Raw genomic sequence first — 20,221 nt, forward strand, 5'->3', positions numbered from 1 at the left:
CGGACTTTCTCTGTGTTCTTACCTTTTCTCTTATTTAATATCTATTCTCTCTTCATCTCACAACACTGAGTTTATCTGTATTGCTTTTCTCTTCCTGTAATTTGGTGATTTGGCTCTGGACTGGAGGTAGTAGTGCATTCAAACATACAGGGTCTTGACCATAGAGTCGTAGCAACTTGTTTCGTTTTCCATTCAGCTCTTTCAATTTCTATTCTCTCCACTGGTTATGGTGACGGCAGAAATTGGCTGTTACTTTTTTAACCATGTTTTTGATTGAGTTCCATTTGTCTTGTGCTGACATTACCGGGTCTCACTTGTGTTGTATATATTTGTCAAGTATAGTTGTATTGCTCGCCTTGTTGATTTATGCAGTCTTTCATAGGACCCTTGATGAGTTCAATCAGTTGTTGAGGCTTAGCTTTTGTTCTTGTAGAGTGCTTGCTTGCGTTATTAAAATTAAAATTAAAATCACCGGTCATGATTAGGTCAGGAATCATCTCTGGTGTCTTGAGTAGTAGATTGACTATTGTTTTAAAAAAATTGCTTCTCTCGGTCACCTGCTCAGTTTTTATACCTGATTGTGCATATAGGTTTATGATATATACAGACGGGATAGAGTTGTCAATGGTTGTTAGCTTAACTAGGATAATTCTTCCATTTTTAGATACTTTGATTTCTTCTAGATTTAAAGCATTGTTGAAGCTAATTATTGAGCAATGTTTTGTCCAAATTGCTTGATGATAGTTGAACTTGAATTTCATGTTGTTTATGGCTTCTTCAGAGGTGAGAGTTGGTATGTTTTTTTGTTGACATAGTAGCACATTCAATTTCTTGGTCTTCAGTAAAGCAATAAAATCGTCTGTGGTTTGTTGGTTAGTGTTTCTGCAGTTGGCAGAACCTAATTTAATGTGTAAGTGTTTGTATGCATTCATCTTTTTTAAGCTTTTAGTCCAGCTCATTCATTTTCTCCCCATCATTGTCAGGAAAAGGAGAAGACATTTGAGTAACGATTTCACTTTTAATGTTTTTGCTGAGTCTTTTTGTATTTGGAGTCAAAGATTATCTTGTTTCAGGAAAGAGAGCGTCTTCCAAGTTACGCTTTGTAATTGTCCTGTTTATTTTAGTTTTCTCTTTACTAGTCGAGCAGAATGAGTGTATGCGAGTGATAATATCATCTAGCTTTTTGGTCTGTTGATTTCTGGAGCTTCTTAGTGTAGAAACTGACTTGATGGGAACAGCTTCCTTCATAGGCTGGCTTGATTTGCTGGTACATCTACTCATCAATACGCTTCTGTTCTCCAGATATACTGCTTCTTTCATAACAGTCATTTTTATTTCTACTCCCTGTGGCTCTGGATCATTCTTGAGTAGTTCGAGCAAATTGATTTCTCATCTAATTCCTGTAGCATTGTTACTTTTAAAGCCAGCTGTCATATCTGACTCCTCTTCAGGTCCAGACTTTCCTGTTTTGTTTGTTTTGGGGTCACGATTCTAAGGTGCCGTAGGGCATTTGGCTTGCAAGTGTTTAGGCCTCTTGCACCGGAAACATAGCTTTCTGGCTCTTTTGGGACCGTCAAATTTGGTATGTTCGTCCGTATGACAGTCAGTGCAAATAGGCTTCATTTGAGACCAAACGATGTTCAGTAATACTCCTGGAAAACCTACAAGTCTCACTTGGGGAGTGAGCTCGGCTGCATACGTTGTTTCTTTTAATTTATCCCTATTAAGTGTAGCAAAACTGCGACCAGTGAACCAATCGGAGTCAGCGTACTTGGAGATACTAATGTTCAAAATATCGCCAAAGCGTTCAAAGGTATTGATCAATGCTGGCTTCAATACTTCTTCTTCCATGAGGAGAATTTCAGAAATACCAATGTTGATTACCATTGCAGAATTGTCAAGGGTCTTGTTCAGTTCAATTTTCTTTCCATTCACTACAAATTAAATTCTTTAAGGAGAGCGTCTCTACATGTGTTTTCAGTCGAGAAGCCAAGCTCCATAGCCTTTCTTTTGTTCTTGCCAATTATTTTAGGTTTGAGGCCAAGGCATTTAGGAAATTGTTCGTGTAATATTTTGAGTAAAGATTTGTCTTTAAATTCCATGCCCAAAAATTGAGCACAGTCGATTACAATGGAGCTCCGTTCTGTAGCTTCCACAAAAGCTGAATAGGCGTTGAGAGGTTTAAAACTACCATTCTCAACATTCGGTGACACTTCAAAGATATGTTGTTTTTGAGCTTTAAGAACGTCTTTAAAGGACTGATTAGAGAACAATTGATTGGCTGGATTATGATAAGAATCCAACGTTGAATCGCCTTGTAAGGAGGCCCTACGGTTATTCTGATAATTAAGCAAAAGAGCCATACCTCGACATCAAAACATATACTACAATCAAGATCACGTGACCAAAAAGGGATATTGGAACATACAAAGGAATTGCTGCCATATTCGATTATGTACTTAAATAGTGCTCTAGTGCCAAGATATTTCAATATAAGAAGTCCAGAACATGAAATTATATAATTTTTTCTTCAGATAAAGTGTATGAAACATATCGTTCTCACTTGGCTTTATTGATTGCGCTCTTTACTTTAGATGTGAAATTGCAAATCAGCGATAAATGCTCAAGAAATGCATCATTTAGCTTTAGATAAAATAAATAATGTCTATTTTATTTTCAAAGAAGATATGCAAACTAAATGGACCATAATTTAATAACTTTATCACTTCCTGCACTTGCAAGAACATCATGATGAAATTGAATAGAATTGATACGGCTTTTATGCCCAGAAAATGTAGTATGTTGGAAAGAGGTACGATTATATACCTATCGATAGAGGTCAGAAGCATGACATTTTCTATTATACTCACATCAATAGTGTTGCTAGTGCCTGAACTAATAATTTTACTTGAATCAAACTGTAAGCTGGAAACAGGGGCCGGATAAGTCAATGTGTCAAATACAGAGCCTGTACGTAAATCCCAGATTTTGATTGTCTTGTCTAAACTACCACTCACAAGGTGCACTTCATCAAACTGTAGACAAGTGATAGGAGCGCTATGACCAGGCAATGTACGATGGGCTTGACCTGTTCTCAGATCCCACATTCTTATCTTACCATCTGAAGTACCACTCGCCAAAGCGAAATCCCAAAACTGCAAAGCACCTACAAAATCATGGGCTGCATAACCATAATTTAAAGCAGTGTCAATCCAAGACTCTAGCCTATTTGAGGATTTGCTAGCCCACATCACATCAAGTGTTAAAATACATTGTTGTGTTTCTAAATCCCATTGTCTGATTGTCTTATCATTTGATCCAGATACAGCAGAGTGCAAGTTCGCATCAAGCGCAGTGATTTCGCTTGAATGACCCTCAAGTGTAAATGTTTCTGTTACAATACCACCATCAACCGCTGTCAAACTGGGAGAGCTGGGTTCAGATGAAAAGACAGAGCTGCTAGAAGAAGTGAGTGGTCGAATCAATGACAGGTCCCACTGCTTGATTGTGCTGTCATCTGAACCTGTCAAAAGGCGAGCCTCTTTTAGTTGCATACATCGTACATTGCCGTTATGGCCTTCCAAATTTCCAAGGCAACGATTGCGGTATAGGTCCCATGCTCGAACTGTGCCATCCAGAGATGAAGAAATAAGCATGCCTTTAGGATGATTAAAGTCAATACAGAGGATATCGTCTGTATGACCTTCTAATGTTTTGAAGCAAGTTCCAGATTCGTATTCTTCATCATCAGAGAAGTCTCGCTCTCTTTCAGATCGCAATTGTCTGCTACTAGTGACATTACTTCCACCTTCTTCAATATCCATCACGGCTTCATTTAAATCATCAACTAATTCAAAAAAGTCATTAATTCAAGGCCAAAACCAAGCCATGCTACTTTACTTATCAATTGTAATTCAATATCTCTTTGCTCAAGCTTTTCCCATTTTTGTTCTAATGCTTGTCTTTTGCTTAGTAGTTCATTGATCTGCAAATTGATTTGCTCAATTCCATTGGCAGTAGAAGACTAGATCAAGTGAAAAAAAAAAGAAAGAGAAATAAACAACACATCACTACACTCAAATGTACCTTTTGCATACTAATCTTGTCACATTCCCGTACTCTTCTTTCTCTTTCTGCAATGATTTGAGTAAGTGATTTGGGTGTATCTATCATCATGTATAAGCGAATAGAATAAGAAAATAGGGCGATATACCTCTGGAAGGTTGCTTTTCATCTGCATTTGTCTGTTGCTTCTTTTTTTTTGTCTAGTACGTTTAGGTGATCGAGATGATTTTGCAAGTGAAGGATAAGCAGTAGCAAATCCTTGAAATAAAGAGACAGGATTGTTTGTTTCGGGTATATCTGCCTCTAGGAGTGCAATACTACTTGGCCAGGCATAGGATTTACCGTGTAATACAAGATCGCGCCGTGGAGAGATTAATGAAGTAGAAGAACCTGTTGTTTGCTGTCTGTGTTGTTGTTGTTGCATCAACTGTATTGCCTTAACCATAGATTCAGAGCGATAGACAGGGTGTGCTGCAAGAGGACTGAACATGACAGTTGACAGTGATTCAAGTTGTGTTAAAGAAGACCATTCTCCTGAAGGTGTGATCCACTCTCGAGCAGAGTGAACTACACTTGTTGCTTTTTCTTTAGCAGCAATAAAAGCTGCTTGAGTGGCAGCCGTGTAGTTATTCTTTACAACACTAGTAGTTTCTGTCGTTTTTTTATTGACGAGCGAAGATTTGGTATCTACTGGCATAATTTTTTCTTCCCCCTAAAATGAAAACACGAAAACTGGAGAAAAAATTATAGACAAGCGTCATCTTGACAAGAAGGAATGGGAAATATTGATTTGTGTCTCCGAAGTGAACCCAAAAAAAAAAAAAAAAAAAAAAATAGTAGCCACTGCCAGCAAAAGTTATCCAAGTGTCTTTTTCGATATTGAAGAGTTATCCGTCTATTTTTTTTTTGTGGTACTGTAAATTTCAAACCAATATTGATATTTGAGTTTACAAGTATAGTTACTTATAGGGACATCCCTATGCTAATAACAATCAATATGAACGAATATCTTTTCACACTCCTTGCTATAACAATGTTTATTAATGCAAAATGTGAGATATCTAGAACAGCAATGAATTTCTAAATAAATTAGCTGTTATATTCTCTGAAAATAGCTTGCAATGTCCTGTCAAGTTCAAACAAAGATATAAAGTTCATTTAAGCCATAGAAAAAAGAATTACGTGATTTTTATGCTTCTATTAAAAGAGTCAATACTATCAGAGGGAATGAACTGCAGAATACCTGTGTCCGCCTAAAAAGATATGTAGTCAAGAGAAGAAGTTCGTACAAAAAAAGGTAATAACTACTCATGATAGCGTGTGATTGGTATTAATTGTGTCATTTTGAATGGGTCCTAAAAAGTCAAAGGCTTGTTTATTTGTTGGAGATCAAGGCTCAAAGATAAAAGGGCATAGACGATATGGAGGAAAATGGAAGCAGAAACTACTCGGGAGCACAAGTATTGCATGCATCACAAACAAGTATAATACGTCCCAGACCTGTGTCTTTTCTTTCCAGAAATCAGTCCACCCAGTTAACAGAACCGAGAAGGCAACAAGGACAGTGAAAGGTACTTTCTATGGCTTGAATAAGGACTGTATTTCTGTAAGGAACAGAAAGGCAACTATGTTTCGTGACCGATTGTCAGCTCTGGCAATATTGTTCGGTAGAACGTTTCCCGCATTTTCCCATTTCAAACAATTCCTAAACCGAAGAGTGCATAAGATTGATGATAGTTCTGCTACTATCAATATGGATGGTAAGTGGTAACAGGTCTCTAAATCCAAACCTCTCTAACGGTCTTATAGTTGGTGGTACTCTCTGAGTGACTGCGGTTATTTTTTGAGTATTTATTAACATTCAACCTTTCTTTCCTGTACAACTCTATTCAAAACAAACAAATTCTTTTTTACATGACGTCTTTATCAAACATTGAATTTCTAAATGATCAGTTTATTATTGAATACGTGTATTCCTTCCTTTTTCAACAGAAGCATCTCCTGATCCTTTACGTTCTTCTTCTCCTGATTCTCCTTTTTCTTCGATCTGTTGTCGTTGTGCATTTAATTCCATTTCTTCATTCCATTCTGGCTTTCTCATAAACTGTCTAAAAGTGTCTGCAATCATGAGTGCATCTGTAGAAGAGAGAATACTACTTGAGTGATGAGCTTCGCTATGAAGTCCAAGAGGAGGCTTTTCAGATGTGGTAGCAAATGAAGATACTTCGTCTTGTTGGCGGGGTGATCGAGACGAGACCAAATGCTGAGTTGATGAATGCATGGATCCATTGGCAGCTAGAAAACCAGCACTAGCAGCACCAAGAGCAGCAGCAGTATTGTTAGAAAGGGGAGCTACATTAGATTCGTTTTTAGTAGGCGTCAATACAGGTATTTTCTCTTCGTCTCCTCTCCCATTCACCAAGTCAACTGCAATCATACTTTTGCGATTCTTTCTTTGTTTATACCGTCTGTAAGCCCAGATAAGAGCTGCTACTGCTGCAATAAAAAAAAGTGCTGCAATACAAATCACTGCAATAGCCCATCCAGCTAACTTGCTGCTACTTTTTTTAACAGAAGGTGTTGTTGATGCTTCGCTTGTGGGATTTGTAGTCGTGGTGTTGGAAGGAGTGGCGGTTGTGTTGGTACTGGTTGTGTTAATGGATGTTTCTAATAGATGTGAGTATTCTAGGCATCACAGATTACACTTACGAATGAGAGTAAATGACTGGGGTACTGGAAAGAAGTTGTGCCTTGATGAAATCAATGCCAGATCAGACTGATAATCATAGCCTGAGCCAACAAGATATAAATACATAGTCCATGTTACATTTGGCGCATTGTTGGCTATGGGTGCTGGGTACCAACTATCGTTGACGTGTGTTATCATGACACCTTTTGTTTTGTCTAAGCCTGTCCATTCCAAGACAGCTTCCCAAGCACTGTCATTTGGCTGATATAGTAAATACAAATCGAGTGTATCCTATTTTTAAATAGAAAGTTTTGATTTTTGTTGAATTCGAATTTCTGTGTGTTACTATAAAGACGTACGTACGTATTCAGTAAAAACTGGATTACTGTTTGTTTTTTATGTTAGTAAAAGAGAAGCTAGATATATATGTATACACATACTTATATTTCCATGTAATTTCTTGGTCTGTATCATTTGTCCATATAGAATCCGAACTAGGAGAACAAATAGCTACTGTGTTATTCTGACCACCACACGCTCTAGACGCTATGGCTAAAAATATTTCGGTCATAAAGAATTATTGACATATTTAATTATAGTTTCATTGTATATCTACCTTGTCTTTTATTTAAAGCAATTATATTTTCATTGTTAAAGTTATTGTTATGTAATATGGCAGTAGCGATGTTGAATAATAGAAAGTATAAAAGAAAAATCATCTATGAAAATAAAGAAAGAAAGAAAGAAAGAAAGAAAAAAAGAAAGAAAAAAAAAGGGGGGGGAAGAAGGCGAATAAGAGAAAAGAAAGAAAAAGGGAAAGAATCCTTAGTGATAAAAATAATGTACAGTGAGAACGGTAAATTTTGTCACTTTGAGAAAATTAAATGTCCCTAACAAAAAAATAAAAGTCACTTTCCAAGAAATTAATGGCACTAAGCCGAAAATGATTGTCTCTTTATGTCTAAAAGTTGCTTGTAATTAAATGCAAAATGCTCATATTCTAAAGCAGATTTTGAAAAAGGAAAGATGTGCTGAGGATTCATTAATATATATTTTGATATTAATAAACACCTATCTATCACATTCTCATAACAAATTTTCTAGCATGTTCTTGCTCACTTTAGACTAATCATTTTGAGCGAAAGAAACGGTGACGGCGACGATAGTAAGGAAACGGTGACAGTGACATATACGGCGACGTATAAACTTTTTGGTCATTTCCCTCCTCTTCTTCTCATTGTAGTATGTCCACTCAAAATTGTAAATAAACAAATTAATGTCTTCGATTGTATAAAAAACTTGACTAACTAAGAAGCTCATTCAATTAGTGAAAGATAAAGAAGATCTCATCCTGCCTTTGAAGTGGAAGCCTGGTGAAGATCGCATAAGTAAATTATTACTGGGTGATCCAAAAATCATAAATCTGGTTGTTCACTCTTTAGTTGGTAATGTATTTTATTACTTGTATAAAGATATGGTATGTATTTAACACAAATTGTCTATAGATGCAAGTATTCCTGCCAATAGCTATATTCCAGCCCAAGCTGAATGGACTGATGGTAGCAGGTTGGATGTAGTTTATGCGTCGCCAATTAAGACAACAGAATCACTGCCACCAATATTAATTGAACTTCAATATCAGGTTGATCAAGATTTTATGCTAAGGCTTATAACATATGCATCTCATACTTATAAACGCTACAAAGTACTGCCAATTATTCTTGTAATTGTAACCAAATCTCTCTCAAGTGCCGACTTCCAAAGAGAATTTACCATCAGTAGAAATGGACTTCTACTCGAAGCAAGCTGCAACAGCAACAAGTACTGGAGCAAATCTGTCATCATTCTTTTCTCGCGAAGCATACAAGGTATATACACCTTGGGTATCAGTCCATTCAGCTTGGGCTGGAATATAGCTATTGGCAGGAATACTTGCATCTATAGACAATTTGTGTTAAATACATACCATATCTTTATACAAGTAATAAAATACATTACCAACTAAAGAGTGAACAACCAGATTTATGATTTTTGGATCACCCAGTAATAATTTACTTATGCGATCTTCACCAGGCTTCCACTTCAAAGGCAGGATGAGATCTTCTTTATCTTTCACTAATTGAATGAGCTTCTTAGTTAGTCAAGTTTTTTATACAATCGAAGACATTAATTTGTTTATTTACAATTTTGAGTGGACATACTACAATGAGAAGAAGAGGAGGGAAATGACCAAAAAGTTTATACGTCGCCGTATATGTCACTGTCACCGTTTCCTTACTATCGTCGCCGTCACCGTTTCTTTCGCTCAAAATGATTAGTCTAAAGTGAGCAAGAACATGCTAGAAAATTTGTTATGAGAATGTGATAGATAGGTGTTTATTAATATCAAAATATATATTAATGAATCCTCAGCACATCTTTCCTTTTTCAAAATCTGCTTTAGAATATGAGCATTTTGCATTTAATTACAAGCAACTTTTAGACATAAAGAGACAATCATTTTCGGCTTAGTGCCATTAATTTCTTGGAAAGTGACTTTTATTTTTTTGTTAGGGACAGCGGCTCCATCCCCAAAATTCGTTTTTGTCAGACCTAAATTTGTTTTGGTCTCCGTCTGAAGTATGCTTTTCCTAAATTCGGTTTTTATTGGCCGATATTCGTAATTTATTGAAAGTTAAAGTTATTGATGGCTAATCAAATCATTTTTGAAAGTAATTCACAGAATGCTAAGTCCTTCTATTAAAGCTTTCACTAGCCTCGCTAGTTCTAGTTTTCAAATCTTTATTTTCTTGAAACGTACTTTACTTGACTGAATTTTTGGCCACTGACCAGAAGTTTCCAATATGATCAAGATCAAGAGAATATGGCGGCAACTGTATAACCTCTGACCTCAATAAGTCTCGCAATATCCTCTGAGGCACGAATGAGTACATTGTCTATACGTAGAAGTTTCTCAATTCAGGGAACTTGTCGTTGAAGTTATTCTTAATTTTTTCATTCGTTATTGGACGATTCGACATTGTTCTTCTTTACTTCTGCCGTTATGATTGCATCAATTTCTTTAATACTGCACATCAATAAAGTGATCACATTATTGACGGAATCAGGGTACAAAGAATGGGTTGAAGTTGTTTCTTTCTTGACAGACTAGCGGTCTGATTCACCACTGAGATTTTGATAAATTTAATTGATGGATATTGTAATCACCAAACTTCTAATTGCTTCAAGTGTTTTAGTCATGCTCTACTAAAAAGGTAATCTAGGACTTTCGCTCAATCGTGGTATGAGGTCATTTTGCTGGCTGCTTCAGAAGTGTTTTTGATGTTTTCGATCCTATTAAATGATAAATATGTCAATATAGAGTAGGTCTTTTGACTTACATGCATTTCAATATGTTTAGAACCTTATAGACATCGCTTTTTTATTGATTACTCTTGTTTAAGCGAAGCAGTTCGGTCAGTATCTCATTCGTCATATCGTTTATATCACTACTGCAATAAAGAAAACCTAGAGTGGGTCAGAGTTATAATAGTCAGTTTTAGCACTAATAGAGCTTTGCTCTTCTACAGATACAGAGTTGCTTAACACAGCTTTTCTTAGAAAAGCTCTCTATAAATGTGTTAAGAATCCTCTACCTTACAGAATTATAGCTCTAGTCTTTTTTTAAAAAAACGATGAGCCCCTTACTTGATCTCTTATACTATATCATGTTATACTCAATTTTCGACCAGTCATTCCCTTTCTGGGTCGTAACTTAAATCTCTGAAGTCTTTCAGTGCTTTATCTTGTTCTTCGAGAAAAAACAAAAAGGGAACCGAAGATTTAACTTCTGAAACTTGAAGGGCGGATAATATGTGCTTGGAAGAAGTATGCTAGTAGAAGAATAACATGAACCATATCTCTCTATTAGTAATGCAGCTAAACAACTATACTTCATAAATAGAGACTAAGAAAGGACCAATAAGGATTCCATATTATGTGCCTGAGAAATAAAATCTGGTATACAATCGCTTAGGCGGGGGATGCTGGGAAAGTTGTACACGCCCATACATATATTCACTTTATTGGTCAAGACTCTATTCGCTTTTTTCTCTCTTCTTTGTGTACATATATTATTTATAAAAATGGAAGAATATCTTTCATGTCATCATATTGCCCTGTATGATTCTAAGGACATGATAAGAGGGCGTTACATTCAAGCAAAGACACCTATCAAAAAGGGTACAATCATCATTAGCTCACAACCATTAGGTACCGTATCCATGCCTCAAACTCGAAACGAATATTGCAACTATTGTTTCCGAAAACAATCTTCTACCTCTCTCCAACGATGTTCTCAATGTAAAAAAGCCTATTTCTGCGATATAGCTTGCTTTAAAAATGCTTGGTTATGCTATCATCAATATGTATGCAAATCACAGTCGACAACTACTATGGATGCAGAAGATGATATGGATCTAGAAATGCTAGAACGTGTTGCTTTGAATGTTGCAAGATACAAGAAGCGTGTTAAAGGTCAAAAGTCTGATGGTGGTATGGAAGAAAGTGTGGATGTGACGATGGAGGCATTTTTCAGTTTGACAGGTCATGATTCAATTCAACGACGCTATGCTATCGAAAAGCACAATGCATTAGCTACAGAGGCATTAAAGAAGATATTTATTCAACAAACTGGACTGACACAAAAAGAACTTGTACACTATCTCAACATATTCAAGTCAAACAACTTTGCTATTGACGATGCGGATATGTTTGCTATTGGTGAGGGCACTTATCCTATTGCTTCTTTATTCAACCACTCGTGTCGCCCGAATGCTGTGGTTATGTTTGACGGCGCGCTTGCCTCTATTCATGCGATCGAAGATATTGAGCCAAATATCGAGATCACAATTGCTTATGTAGATGCAGCTCATTCTCGATCTTACCGACAAAAAGCATTGCGTGAGAAGTACTTTTTCAACTGTCAATGTGAGCGTTGTGTGAGTGGTGAACGACCTTGGTTAAGTTTGATTGATACACTACTTGGAGAAGAAGAGTCAGATTGGGATAGAGCACAAGAATTGATCGAATCACAAAATGGCAAAGGGAGTTTAGACAAGCGTGGCCGAGTACTGAAGCAAATTGAAGAATGGGATTTGTTACAGATGTGCAAAATATATGACAGAAAGAGCGACGGTTGTCCTGATATTACAAAGCCCTTAAACATTGAACATTATACGCATTACTTTATTCAATTTTTTGCGCCATATTTACTGACTTGGAATCAACCTGAATTGCATCAACAAAAATCTGAACTCACACAAAAGACATGTCTAACAGACTTTGATGATCCATTACCAACACAAGCAAGACCCTTGGTGCCATCTACTTATAACGAAATTCTGAAGACAGCCATAGAAAAGATGCTTTCTCATCCAACAAACAGTGCAACTATCATTCCTTATCGCTTGACAACACTCTCGATCTGTACTCGCTTATTTTATGATGAGATGGCTGAAGGACATTGGAGAAATGCAGTCAAGTTAGGCATGTATATCCTGATTCAATACTGTTTGATCTATCCTCCCTACCATCCCATGCTGGCACAACATTTCTTAATGCTTGCAAAGGCATGCTGGAATTCAATCATTCAATCAGAGCTGATTAATGACAATATGCGTCTAGAACAAGTCTATGAAAGAGGCGTTCGAAGATGGATCATGTCTTCAAAAGAAACAGTGGCTGTTGCATTTGGAAAGCACAGTCGATTATGGAGGGAAACATTAGAATTAGAATGGATTTTTTTAAGAGAACAAAAGTTAAAGTAATTTATTGAAAAAAGTAGTACTTGATTTGAAAGCATAAGCCAATAGATAAATGAATACACCACAGAATGATCAACATGTAATAAAACCTTGTCAAGTTATGAAGTTGGTCGACCATCCCAAATGAATGAGTCTCTCCAAGCGTAAAGTAATTATTTGAGCTCTCGAGTAACTTGTCGCTAAGAGAAGATGTGCCTGAAAAATCAACTCTTGTCAAGTGAATATAGGTGTTTTCTATCTTTCCAAAGAGGTTAGCCTCTACAGCCAATAATTCAACTAACTTACAATCCATGTCAGTCCCTGTTCTACATGTTCAATCTTGTTTATTAATAAACAGTGGGCTAGTTGTTGCGCAGAGGCTTCAAGAATTGTACCACCTAACACAGTATGAATAATACCTTGAATTTGATTTACCACGTTGCTTAATGTGCCATTTAAGGCAATGGCCGAGTATCTTATAACTCCAAAAGCATCGTTGTTTAGATTGTGTTCTGTTTGGTTAATCCAGGTATTCATGCTGTCAATCTGTTGCTGTGTTTCAGTAGACCATCGTGATGTCGTATTGAGTGTCCATTGTTGTACTTGGTCTTGAAACTCTAAATAAGCCTGCTGGCTTTTACTTGTGAGTAACCATGCCAAGAGCCAAGTCATGATCAGCCCACAAAGTCCCACCAAAAGACAATAAACAGAAACAGGATGATTCATAAACATCAACAATCGATTCAGGGGCCTTTTAAACTTTTTCCATGGTATCAAATAAGCAAAAGGAGTAGTCGCATACCAAGTATATTCTTCAAGTAATTTGTTGTGGTCTTTTTGGTGACGTTCTCGAATAAGATGAAGGAAAGTTGTACGCGCTTGTGCAACTTGCTGCTGCTGGAAACGAATAGCCGACAAATGAACCAGGACACAAACAAGCAAGAGTCCAAAAAGCACACCAATCAAAATATAAACATACCGGGTCAACTGGTATTCGATATTCTCCAACGACTCACCTAAGCTATTGGTAGAACAGGGCTGCTGTAATAAATCCAAGGTGGATACGTTCTTTGAGACTGAGTTGAGACGGAAATTGGGTGGATTCCAGGCACTAAAAGTGGTGTTTATCTGAGTTTGCAATAAACCAAATGGTTTATCGATGATTTGGCGTATCAGGGTATCATCATTTTCAAAGAAGGCATCGATTTTGGCTTGTGTATCATTCAAAGTCTGAGTCCATTGAATACTATTGGAAGTCATATCATCCAGATGAAGAAATGAAGTAATGCCTGCTGTAATCTTGTCAACAGGTCCGACAATTTGTTTGATCAGTTCGAATACTGCATGCAGTGTTACACCCAGAAGACATCGGTACATGGACCTGTATGACCCGATAACCCAAACAATACAATTCTCGACCACATTGACAGCCATAATAAAGGTCCGGCGTGTATTCTCTTTTGTTGTGTAAATGTTTTGAATAGTAGATTGCAATAAAACATGTGGTATATTGTATACCTGCGCAGATGTTGTACTCATCATGTCACACGCATTGGCTATCTTTAGCTTGGGGCCTTCCATACTGATGGAAATCTGGTTCATCATATAAAACAGATTTGTAATTATGGTCAATAGTACGACTGTACTCATTTGAAGCCAGACTGTAGCATACTCTTCATACACACTGAGCATTGAATTTGGTTATGAGAACAAGTCTACAAGAAAAAGAGGGATGTCTGAATCATTGTTGCTTGCATACAAGTGTTTTATAGCAAAAGTCAATAATGAGTCATATCATGTTTATTGTATGTATAATAAACAATAAATAATAAATAAATTAGCATCTGTAGTAGTTCATACTACCAGATTTTTTCTCTCTCTCCAAGCAATATACAGACGATGAGCATAGACAAGAACAGACATGATGGCTATAAGACAATGGCCAATACCTAAAAGTAAGAATGGAGTACCTTTCATCCACACATCGAACAAAACGCCACCTACTTTGGAGAGAACAATGATACCGATAGCACCAATGAACGAGTAGGTAGCAGAAATGGCCGCATTGTGTTTTTGGTCTACATAATCACCAGCACACATGGCCATACCAGAAATAATCATACCATATTGGCCACAAGACAATAAAATAACAAAGCCAAGAGCCAATTTCGTGGTTGGATCAGGAGAAAATGAGAATGGTAAGCAGCCACAGGCACCGACCACACCAGCAATGAAGACAGCTAGTTCTTTGGGCATATATTCACTGGCAGGGCCAAAGAATCCTGTGGAACAGAGAGCGACTAATTGAGCATAACCAGTCAAAGAAGATGAAGAAGCAAGTGAATAGAGACATGTTTCGCCAGCTTTGCATCTGCCATTATCAACATAGTACTGTGTGATCCAGAGAGAGATAAAATTTGAAATTATTACTTCATCAGCACGGGCAAAGAAACTTGAGACATAACCAAGAGCGATACGAGTTTCTTTACCGGCCTTTACACCATAATACAATTTTTCAAACCAGGCCTTAAAATGATTGACAGAAGGACGTTTGTACGCATCTTTGGGAAGACAGAAATATAGAATGATGGCAGTAATCATTGCAGTGCCTCCGATAGCACTATGCGAGTAGATAATGCCGTGATTGGGTCCAGGGTATTTAACACTAAGTGAAGCTGGAACCATAAAAAAGACCAAAGCAGCCAAGATAGCACCAAGACCTGAGGCAAGGCCAATGCAACCAGACACAAGACCGCCCTTGCCGTGGGATACCTCCATGACAAGCGCTACCATCATGGCGGTTGAACCAGCTGAACCAATAGCAAAAATTAACTTGAGAATTAACATGCTAGGATAGAGACAGTTGACATGAGGATAACAAACAATAACCATGCCCATGAGGAGAATTGACAAGCTCATGACACCACGACGTTCAATGATATCAGAAAGCATAGACCAGACAATGACTGCCACTAAAGCAACAATTTCACCATAGAGAGTAAGCGATCCTGTGATATCACCTGTATTCGTTGTAATGGAAAGTACACCTGTTAATATTTGGCTTTGTGTACCCGAGATATACACAATCAAACTGAGCGAGACAAACACCGAGACGATAAAAGCAAAGAATTGGAGAGGGTGGCAACTGGCATTCAATGGGATTATCCATAAAAACTTTCGAGAAGGCTTTTCGTTAATCTGCTGTAAAGAAGAAATTGAGAAGTCATCCACGTTCAGATGTGATGAAATCACTTCAGTTTTTTCTTTAATTGAGTATCCTGACATTTGATTCATTTTCGAGAAAAGGAAGATGATTGAATTTTAAGATCAAACGGGATATAAGAATATTTTGCCAAGAAAAAAAAAAGGTAGCTTTGAGCATTCCATTTTCCTGATCATTTTTAACGCTCCCCACAAAAGAGAATTAAACGAAGGCTTCTTATCAGATGGAAGACACAGAAAGATCAAAAAAAATTTCTGTTTCTGTAATTTGCACATGAGAGTTAGATTTTAAGCTCCTTTTGTACAACGCTATTGTTTCGAGTCAAAAGCATAAAAGACATTCCTTAATGATACTAAACAATATCATACTCTCGAATGCTTTAACTACTATAAACTATACACGTTTACGGCGTTTGTTGATGAAATTTTCTGCAATTGCCATACAAAAATATTGTCAAAAAATTCTTGTGTTTCCTTGAGAAAATCTGATAAATCCATTGTAATACAAAGTTTTTTTGCAAATATATAATATTGGATCAATTATAGACCGGGTTGTTTTTTATAGAGACTAATTTATGCTTGTGAACAAGAAGGCGCGGTCAATTTTTTCGTCGCGTGTTATCAGATCAGTTCCTGTTTTCTGAAAAAGAAATCTTAAATAGAGTCCGTAACGTAGAAAAGAAAAAACAGGGGAAGGAAATAAAATCGTATTCAATCCTAATCTTCTTTCTTTCTTTCTCTTTGCTATATTTTAAATGCATTCTACCATCGTCTTGACCCTTGCTACTGTCGCTGCTGCTGTTACAACAGTTTCTGCCTCTGTTAATGGCTGTAATCCTTCTTACAACGTAACAAGCTCGGGTACATGTTTTACCAATTGCAATGTCGTAAGTAAACCTCATTCTATTAAACAATAGACATTTATTTGTTCATAGCAAGCGGGAAGCGCTTATGTTTCTGGCTGGACAATGGATCCCGATTCGCCATTGTTTATTCAATCCCTCTCTATCATGTGCAATAAAGGTACTTCTGAATACCTTGCTTTTATGACTAAAGCTGGCATATGTATGGTGAATTGCCCTGATGATCCTACTCTTTTCAATACCGAATTTGCTGGTGCTTGTGCTTGGTATACTGAACACAAGAACGATACATGTGTCATTGCTTCTACCAATACCTCTTCTACATCCTCATCGTCGTCATCATCGTCTGTCTCTAATTCCAATGCTACTTCCGGCGCATCTATGAGCGTGTCGCACTTTAGCAGTGTTGGTGTTGCTGTTTTACTCGCTAGTGTCGGTTATTTGGCACTTTGATTCATTCTTATTCCTCGATTTATTTATTTGTTGTTATCTATTATAAAAACTTGAATGTTCTTAAAATACAATGTATGTCTGATCTTGCAATAAAATCATACATCAATGTTAAGTTTTGTCGTTAATTATTCTGTATACAATTATAAGAATCCTAGTTTCGGAAGTGTGTGTGTGTGTGTGTGTGTGTGTGTGTGTGTTTTTACAAACTTAGAATGTAAGAAAATGAGAATAAAGTTGTCACAAAAAAGTACAGACAAGTTTATATAGGAATATCAAACAAATAATCTCCTACCAGTAATGGCTCAAAAATCAATAAAATTCGGCCATAACCTCGATCTAAAATAAAGTTATTGTTTAAATGTACACTGTTTTATGATAGTCTCTTTAACAGCAAATCGCGGTAAAATAGCGTCACTTTTTTACAGACCCAACTCGGTGGATTCAACAATTAGATGTTTGTCTTCGGCTAATTTTCTCTTTTTCTGTAACATGTCTAGAAATTTATAACCAGTCTTTGAATGCGAGTATAGCATCACTATTGTTCTCGATCAAGACTGAAAAGAAAATAATGTACATCATCGTGTACATCAATGGTATGGACTAGTCCTTACTGCATTAATGGCAGCCATAGCAAGTTTGTACGTCATAGACCATTTTTAATTACAGATCAAACACACATACCCAAGACAACAAACACAAGAAAATCAAAAAAGATTTACTCAATGTCCAAAGGAATTTTTCTTTTTTTGGCATGTCAATCATTTGCATTCTACTTTTTCCGCTCAGGGTTTGAACATTTGTTTCGCGTAATTTTTGACACAATGCTGTATATCACCTCTCTCTATTTTTATTTATTTAGTCTTGTCTTTTTCTTTTTCTTTATTTTTTGTTTCTTTTTTTTTCTATTATATCTAAATTATGCTAAACAATGATTCTGTCCAGACTCACAATAGTAGCAACCAAGAGTCTTCATCTGATCCAGTTTTAATGCCTCAACTTGCATCAAATCAACCCAGCAGTAATAATGAAGAGTTTGATTTCCCACAGTCACCAAAGCCAACCATTGTACTTGTGTCAAAAAAAAATGTTAAGCACGCATCATACCATGCCACAACAACTCACTTAATAAAACGCCGTCTAAAAAAAGCATTTTCTTCTGTAAGTATTTTGTCTCCACCGCAAAACAGATTGGCATTTATCAATGCTGTCAAGACAGCTTGGTTACTTCAAATCAAAAAGAAGAAGAAAACCCAATATGCTCCTAAGAAACATTACAAACTGCATAGAAAAAGAAGTGCAAGCACCACAAGTCAAGAAACAGTTTCGAGTCAAGGATCCAAAAATGGTGATATAGGCATTAGCAAAAACAAATTCGATTTCCCTCCTATTACAGCCGAAGCTCTTTCCGAGCTTTCCATTCCACATTTGTTCCAGAGCTTACAGATTCGACACGACTTGCTGATTGATCCACACTTGACGTTTCGACCCAACTTGACACTTGAAAAAGCACAAGAATCCCAGCATTATTGGCGCCGTCTGGATCAACTGATTCAATTGTGCTCTTGTAAGAATTTTGTGGATGAGAACAACGATAATCACTACCAGCTTATTATCCTTGTTCGCAATCTGTTGAGTGAGTTGTCACTTATTTTGGTATCACTTATTTCGCCCTTTCCGACACACATAACTACATCCTTTGTATGGAATTGGCCATCTTATATCACAGAAAACTCTATCATCGCTGTTTTTGATCCTGATGTTGTTCAACAACAACTTATGCAAGGTTGTTTAAATATTCATTTCAAGTTTGACTTTTTGCATTCTATTTTAAGCCCATTGTGTCCTGAACAAGCAGAGAAGATTCAAAAATTAGTTGAACGAGATGAATATGCTAAAGCACTTGAATCGTGTTTTTTGACACTAGAGACTATCAAATTGGTATATTTTGCTATAAAACAATAGATTTCTAACCCCAAACACTTAGGATTGCGCCAATAAAGCACTACATTATTATCGTTCTAATTTACTCGAGACTGGTACAAGCATAGAATGGAATGTATTCCTCAAGCAATTGGATAATGGAGAAATAAACATATCTTCTGTCTCAGACTGGATGACATGCTCATGGAACAGGCTTGGATCTAGTGCCAAATTCATTCATTTTTTTCGCTCAGGTAAATTTGATCAAGTTAGGGCTGTTCATATTTACTTATATGCTTTGCCTAGGCATCATTGATTTAGTCACAGACGATAATGACACAATCAAGGCTTTGCAGTTATCTACCTGTAGCTTCCCAATTACCTTCTCCTATGATGAAAAGAGACTCAAACATCAAATGCGCCATGAATTTCAGAATATTATTGTTATTGGCTTATTATTGATGCCTTATCGTCTTATGGCCGGTAAAAAAGCAAAGCAGACAGAACTCTATCAACTCAAATCAACCTATTCAAAGCTTCTTAAGGATGCTTCCATTACCAGTGGCCGTGTCTCTTGCTTCCATTTAGCACTACATGCTTGCAACATGGTCAAACAACAGCAAAATCAACCCATGAAACACAATGATGTGATTGAGCAAGCAAGGTATTGGTCTAATTGGATGAATCAAAATCTAAGAAACACATCACCCGTCTATCAAGTCATGTACTATCGTGTTCGTTCAATTATACTGCATGCTATGACACAGGGATCTTTTGTTGAACAAGATATACAACAGCAACATGCTACCATAGGTTTAGAGCAAGAAATTGGCAAGTTAAGCGAGAAACTATCTTTAATAGCAGACTATAATTTACGTACATTTGGTTCTTTGTATACATATTTACTACCAAGTATTCGTCACAAAGTCATTTAACATGTTTATTGTGCCTTTGTTTCCAGTTTTTTTGAGCGTTCGAATTCTGCAATAAACCTATACAAAGTGTCAAAAGAGAAATAGAAAAGGCTATGCTATACCATTTGATAGACACAAAGAGACATATCGCTAGTAACAAGAATGTAATCACATGAGGATTGCCTTTTGTAATGAAGAGCATGAACAAGAGAGTAGCAAACAATGCGTAGAATGCATAAAACATGATGTTAATCACACCATTAGCAGTATACCCTGGTGTCATAATAGACTTGATAATATCTCCTGTAAGGC

The 20,221-nt window shown here is 36.7% G+C and overlaps 11 protein-coding genes across 11 annotated transcripts; 5 read left to right on the forward strand and 6 right to left on the reverse strand.

The window, feature by feature from the left end:
- Positions 1–1,075: 1,075 nt before the first annotated feature.
- On the reverse strand, positions 1,076–2,412 carry B0P05DRAFT_641118 (uncharacterized protein). Its single transcript, XM_051583760.1, has 2 exons — positions 1,970–2,412; positions 1,076–1,934 (listed from the first exon to the last, which is right to left on the reverse strand). Exons 1-2 carry the CDS (start codon positions 2,361–2,363, stop codon positions 1,492–1,494), a joined length of 837 nt encoding a protein of 278 aa, XP_051430540.1. The 5' UTR covers positions 2,364–2,412; the 3' UTR covers positions 1,076–1,491.
- Positions 2,413–2,644: 232 nt separating this feature from the next.
- B0P05DRAFT_559965 (WD40-repeat-containing domain protein) lies at positions 2,645–4,813 on the reverse strand. The gene is made up of 6 exons (XM_051580325.1): positions 4,273–4,813; positions 4,214–4,234; positions 4,087–4,166; positions 3,901–4,024; positions 2,871–3,847; positions 2,645–2,826 (listed from the first exon to the last, which is right to left on the reverse strand). Exons 1-6 carry the CDS (start codon positions 4,760–4,762, stop codon positions 2,695–2,697), a joined length of 1,824 nt encoding a protein of 607 aa, XP_051430541.1. The 5' UTR covers positions 4,763–4,813; the 3' UTR covers positions 2,645–2,694.
- A 627-nt stretch (positions 4,814–5,440) lies between these two features.
- B0P05DRAFT_458403 (uncharacterized protein) lies at positions 5,441–5,725 on the forward strand (the record flags this gene model as incomplete). Its single annotated transcript, XM_051573972.1, has 1 exon — positions 5,441–5,725. A coding segment is annotated over one exon (285 nt), but the record flags the coding sequence as incomplete, so codon positions are not given.
- Positions 5,726–5,935: 210 nt separating this feature from the next.
- B0P05DRAFT_559973 (uncharacterized protein) lies at positions 5,936–7,504 on the reverse strand. The gene is made up of 5 exons (XM_051580326.1): positions 7,195–7,504; positions 7,118–7,139; positions 6,775–7,045; positions 6,505–6,732; positions 5,936–6,417 (listed from the first exon to the last, which is right to left on the reverse strand). The coding sequence occupies exons 1-5, from the start codon at positions 7,323–7,325 to the stop codon at positions 6,023–6,025; spliced, it is 1,047 nt and encodes a 348-aa protein (XP_051430543.1). The 5' UTR covers positions 7,326–7,504; the 3' UTR covers positions 5,936–6,022.
- Positions 7,505–7,715: 211 nt separating this feature from the next.
- B0P05DRAFT_517661 (uncharacterized protein) lies at positions 7,716–8,759 on the forward strand (the record flags this gene model as incomplete). Its single annotated transcript, XM_051575715.1, has 3 exons — positions 7,716–8,014; positions 8,083–8,199; positions 8,260–8,759. Exons 1-3 carry the CDS (start codon positions 7,999–8,001, stop codon positions 8,757–8,759), a joined length of 633 nt encoding a protein of 210 aa, XP_051430544.1. The 5' UTR covers positions 7,716–7,998.
- Positions 8,760–10,878: 2,119 nt separating this feature from the next.
- On the forward strand, positions 10,879–12,561 carry B0P05DRAFT_479002 (uncharacterized protein; the record flags this gene model as incomplete). Its single annotated transcript, XM_051575047.1, has 1 exon — positions 10,879–12,561. One exon carries the CDS (start codon positions 10,879–10,881, stop codon positions 12,559–12,561), a length of 1,683 nt encoding a protein of 560 aa, XP_051430545.1.
- A 1-nt stretch (position 12,562) lies between these two features.
- Positions 12,563–14,229, reverse strand: B0P05DRAFT_479050 (uncharacterized protein; the record flags this gene model as incomplete). Its single annotated transcript, XM_051575049.1, has 2 exons — positions 12,563–12,792; positions 12,840–14,229. The coding sequence occupies 2 exons, from the start codon at positions 14,227–14,229 to the stop codon at positions 12,563–12,565; spliced, it is 1,620 nt and encodes a 539-aa protein (XP_051430546.1).
- A 162-nt stretch (positions 14,230–14,391) lies between these two features.
- Positions 14,392–15,831, reverse strand: B0P05DRAFT_575200 (major facilitator superfamily domain-containing protein; the record flags this gene model as incomplete). The annotated part of the gene is made up of 1 exon (XM_051581632.1): positions 14,392–15,831. One exon carries the CDS (start codon positions 15,829–15,831, stop codon positions 14,392–14,394), a length of 1,440 nt encoding a protein of 479 aa, XP_051430547.1.
- A 683-nt stretch (positions 15,832–16,514) lies between these two features.
- B0P05DRAFT_591311 (uncharacterized protein) lies at positions 16,515–17,075 on the forward strand (the record flags this gene model as incomplete). The annotated part of the gene is made up of 2 exons (XM_051582895.1): positions 16,515–16,646; positions 16,695–17,075. 2 exons carry the CDS (start codon positions 16,515–16,517, stop codon positions 17,073–17,075), a joined length of 513 nt encoding a protein of 170 aa, XP_051430548.1.
- A 918-nt stretch (positions 17,076–17,993) lies between these two features.
- B0P05DRAFT_575202 (T-complex protein 11-domain-containing protein) lies at positions 17,994–19,930 on the forward strand (the record flags this gene model as incomplete). The annotated part of the gene is made up of 3 exons (XM_051581633.1): positions 17,994–19,013; positions 19,060–19,249; positions 19,302–19,930. The coding sequence occupies 3 exons, from the start codon at positions 17,994–17,996 to the stop codon at positions 19,928–19,930; spliced, it is 1,839 nt and encodes a 612-aa protein (XP_051430549.1).
- B0P05DRAFT_479049 (uncharacterized protein) lies at positions 19,923–20,192 on the reverse strand (the record flags this gene model as incomplete). The annotated part of the gene is made up of 1 exon (XM_051575048.1): positions 19,923–20,192. The coding sequence occupies one exon, from the start codon at positions 20,190–20,192 to the stop codon at positions 19,923–19,925; it is 270 nt and encodes an 89-aa protein (XP_051430550.1).
- Between the last annotated feature and the right edge of the window lie 29 nt (positions 20,193–20,221).

This window comes from Gilbertella persicaria (genome assembly GCF_025201335.1).
Source record: "Gilbertella persicaria strain CBS 190.32 chromosome Unknown B0P05scaffold_56, whole genome shotgun sequence".
NCBI lineage: Eukaryota > Fungi > Mucoromycota > Mucoromycetes > Mucorales > Choanephoraceae > Gilbertella > Gilbertella persicaria.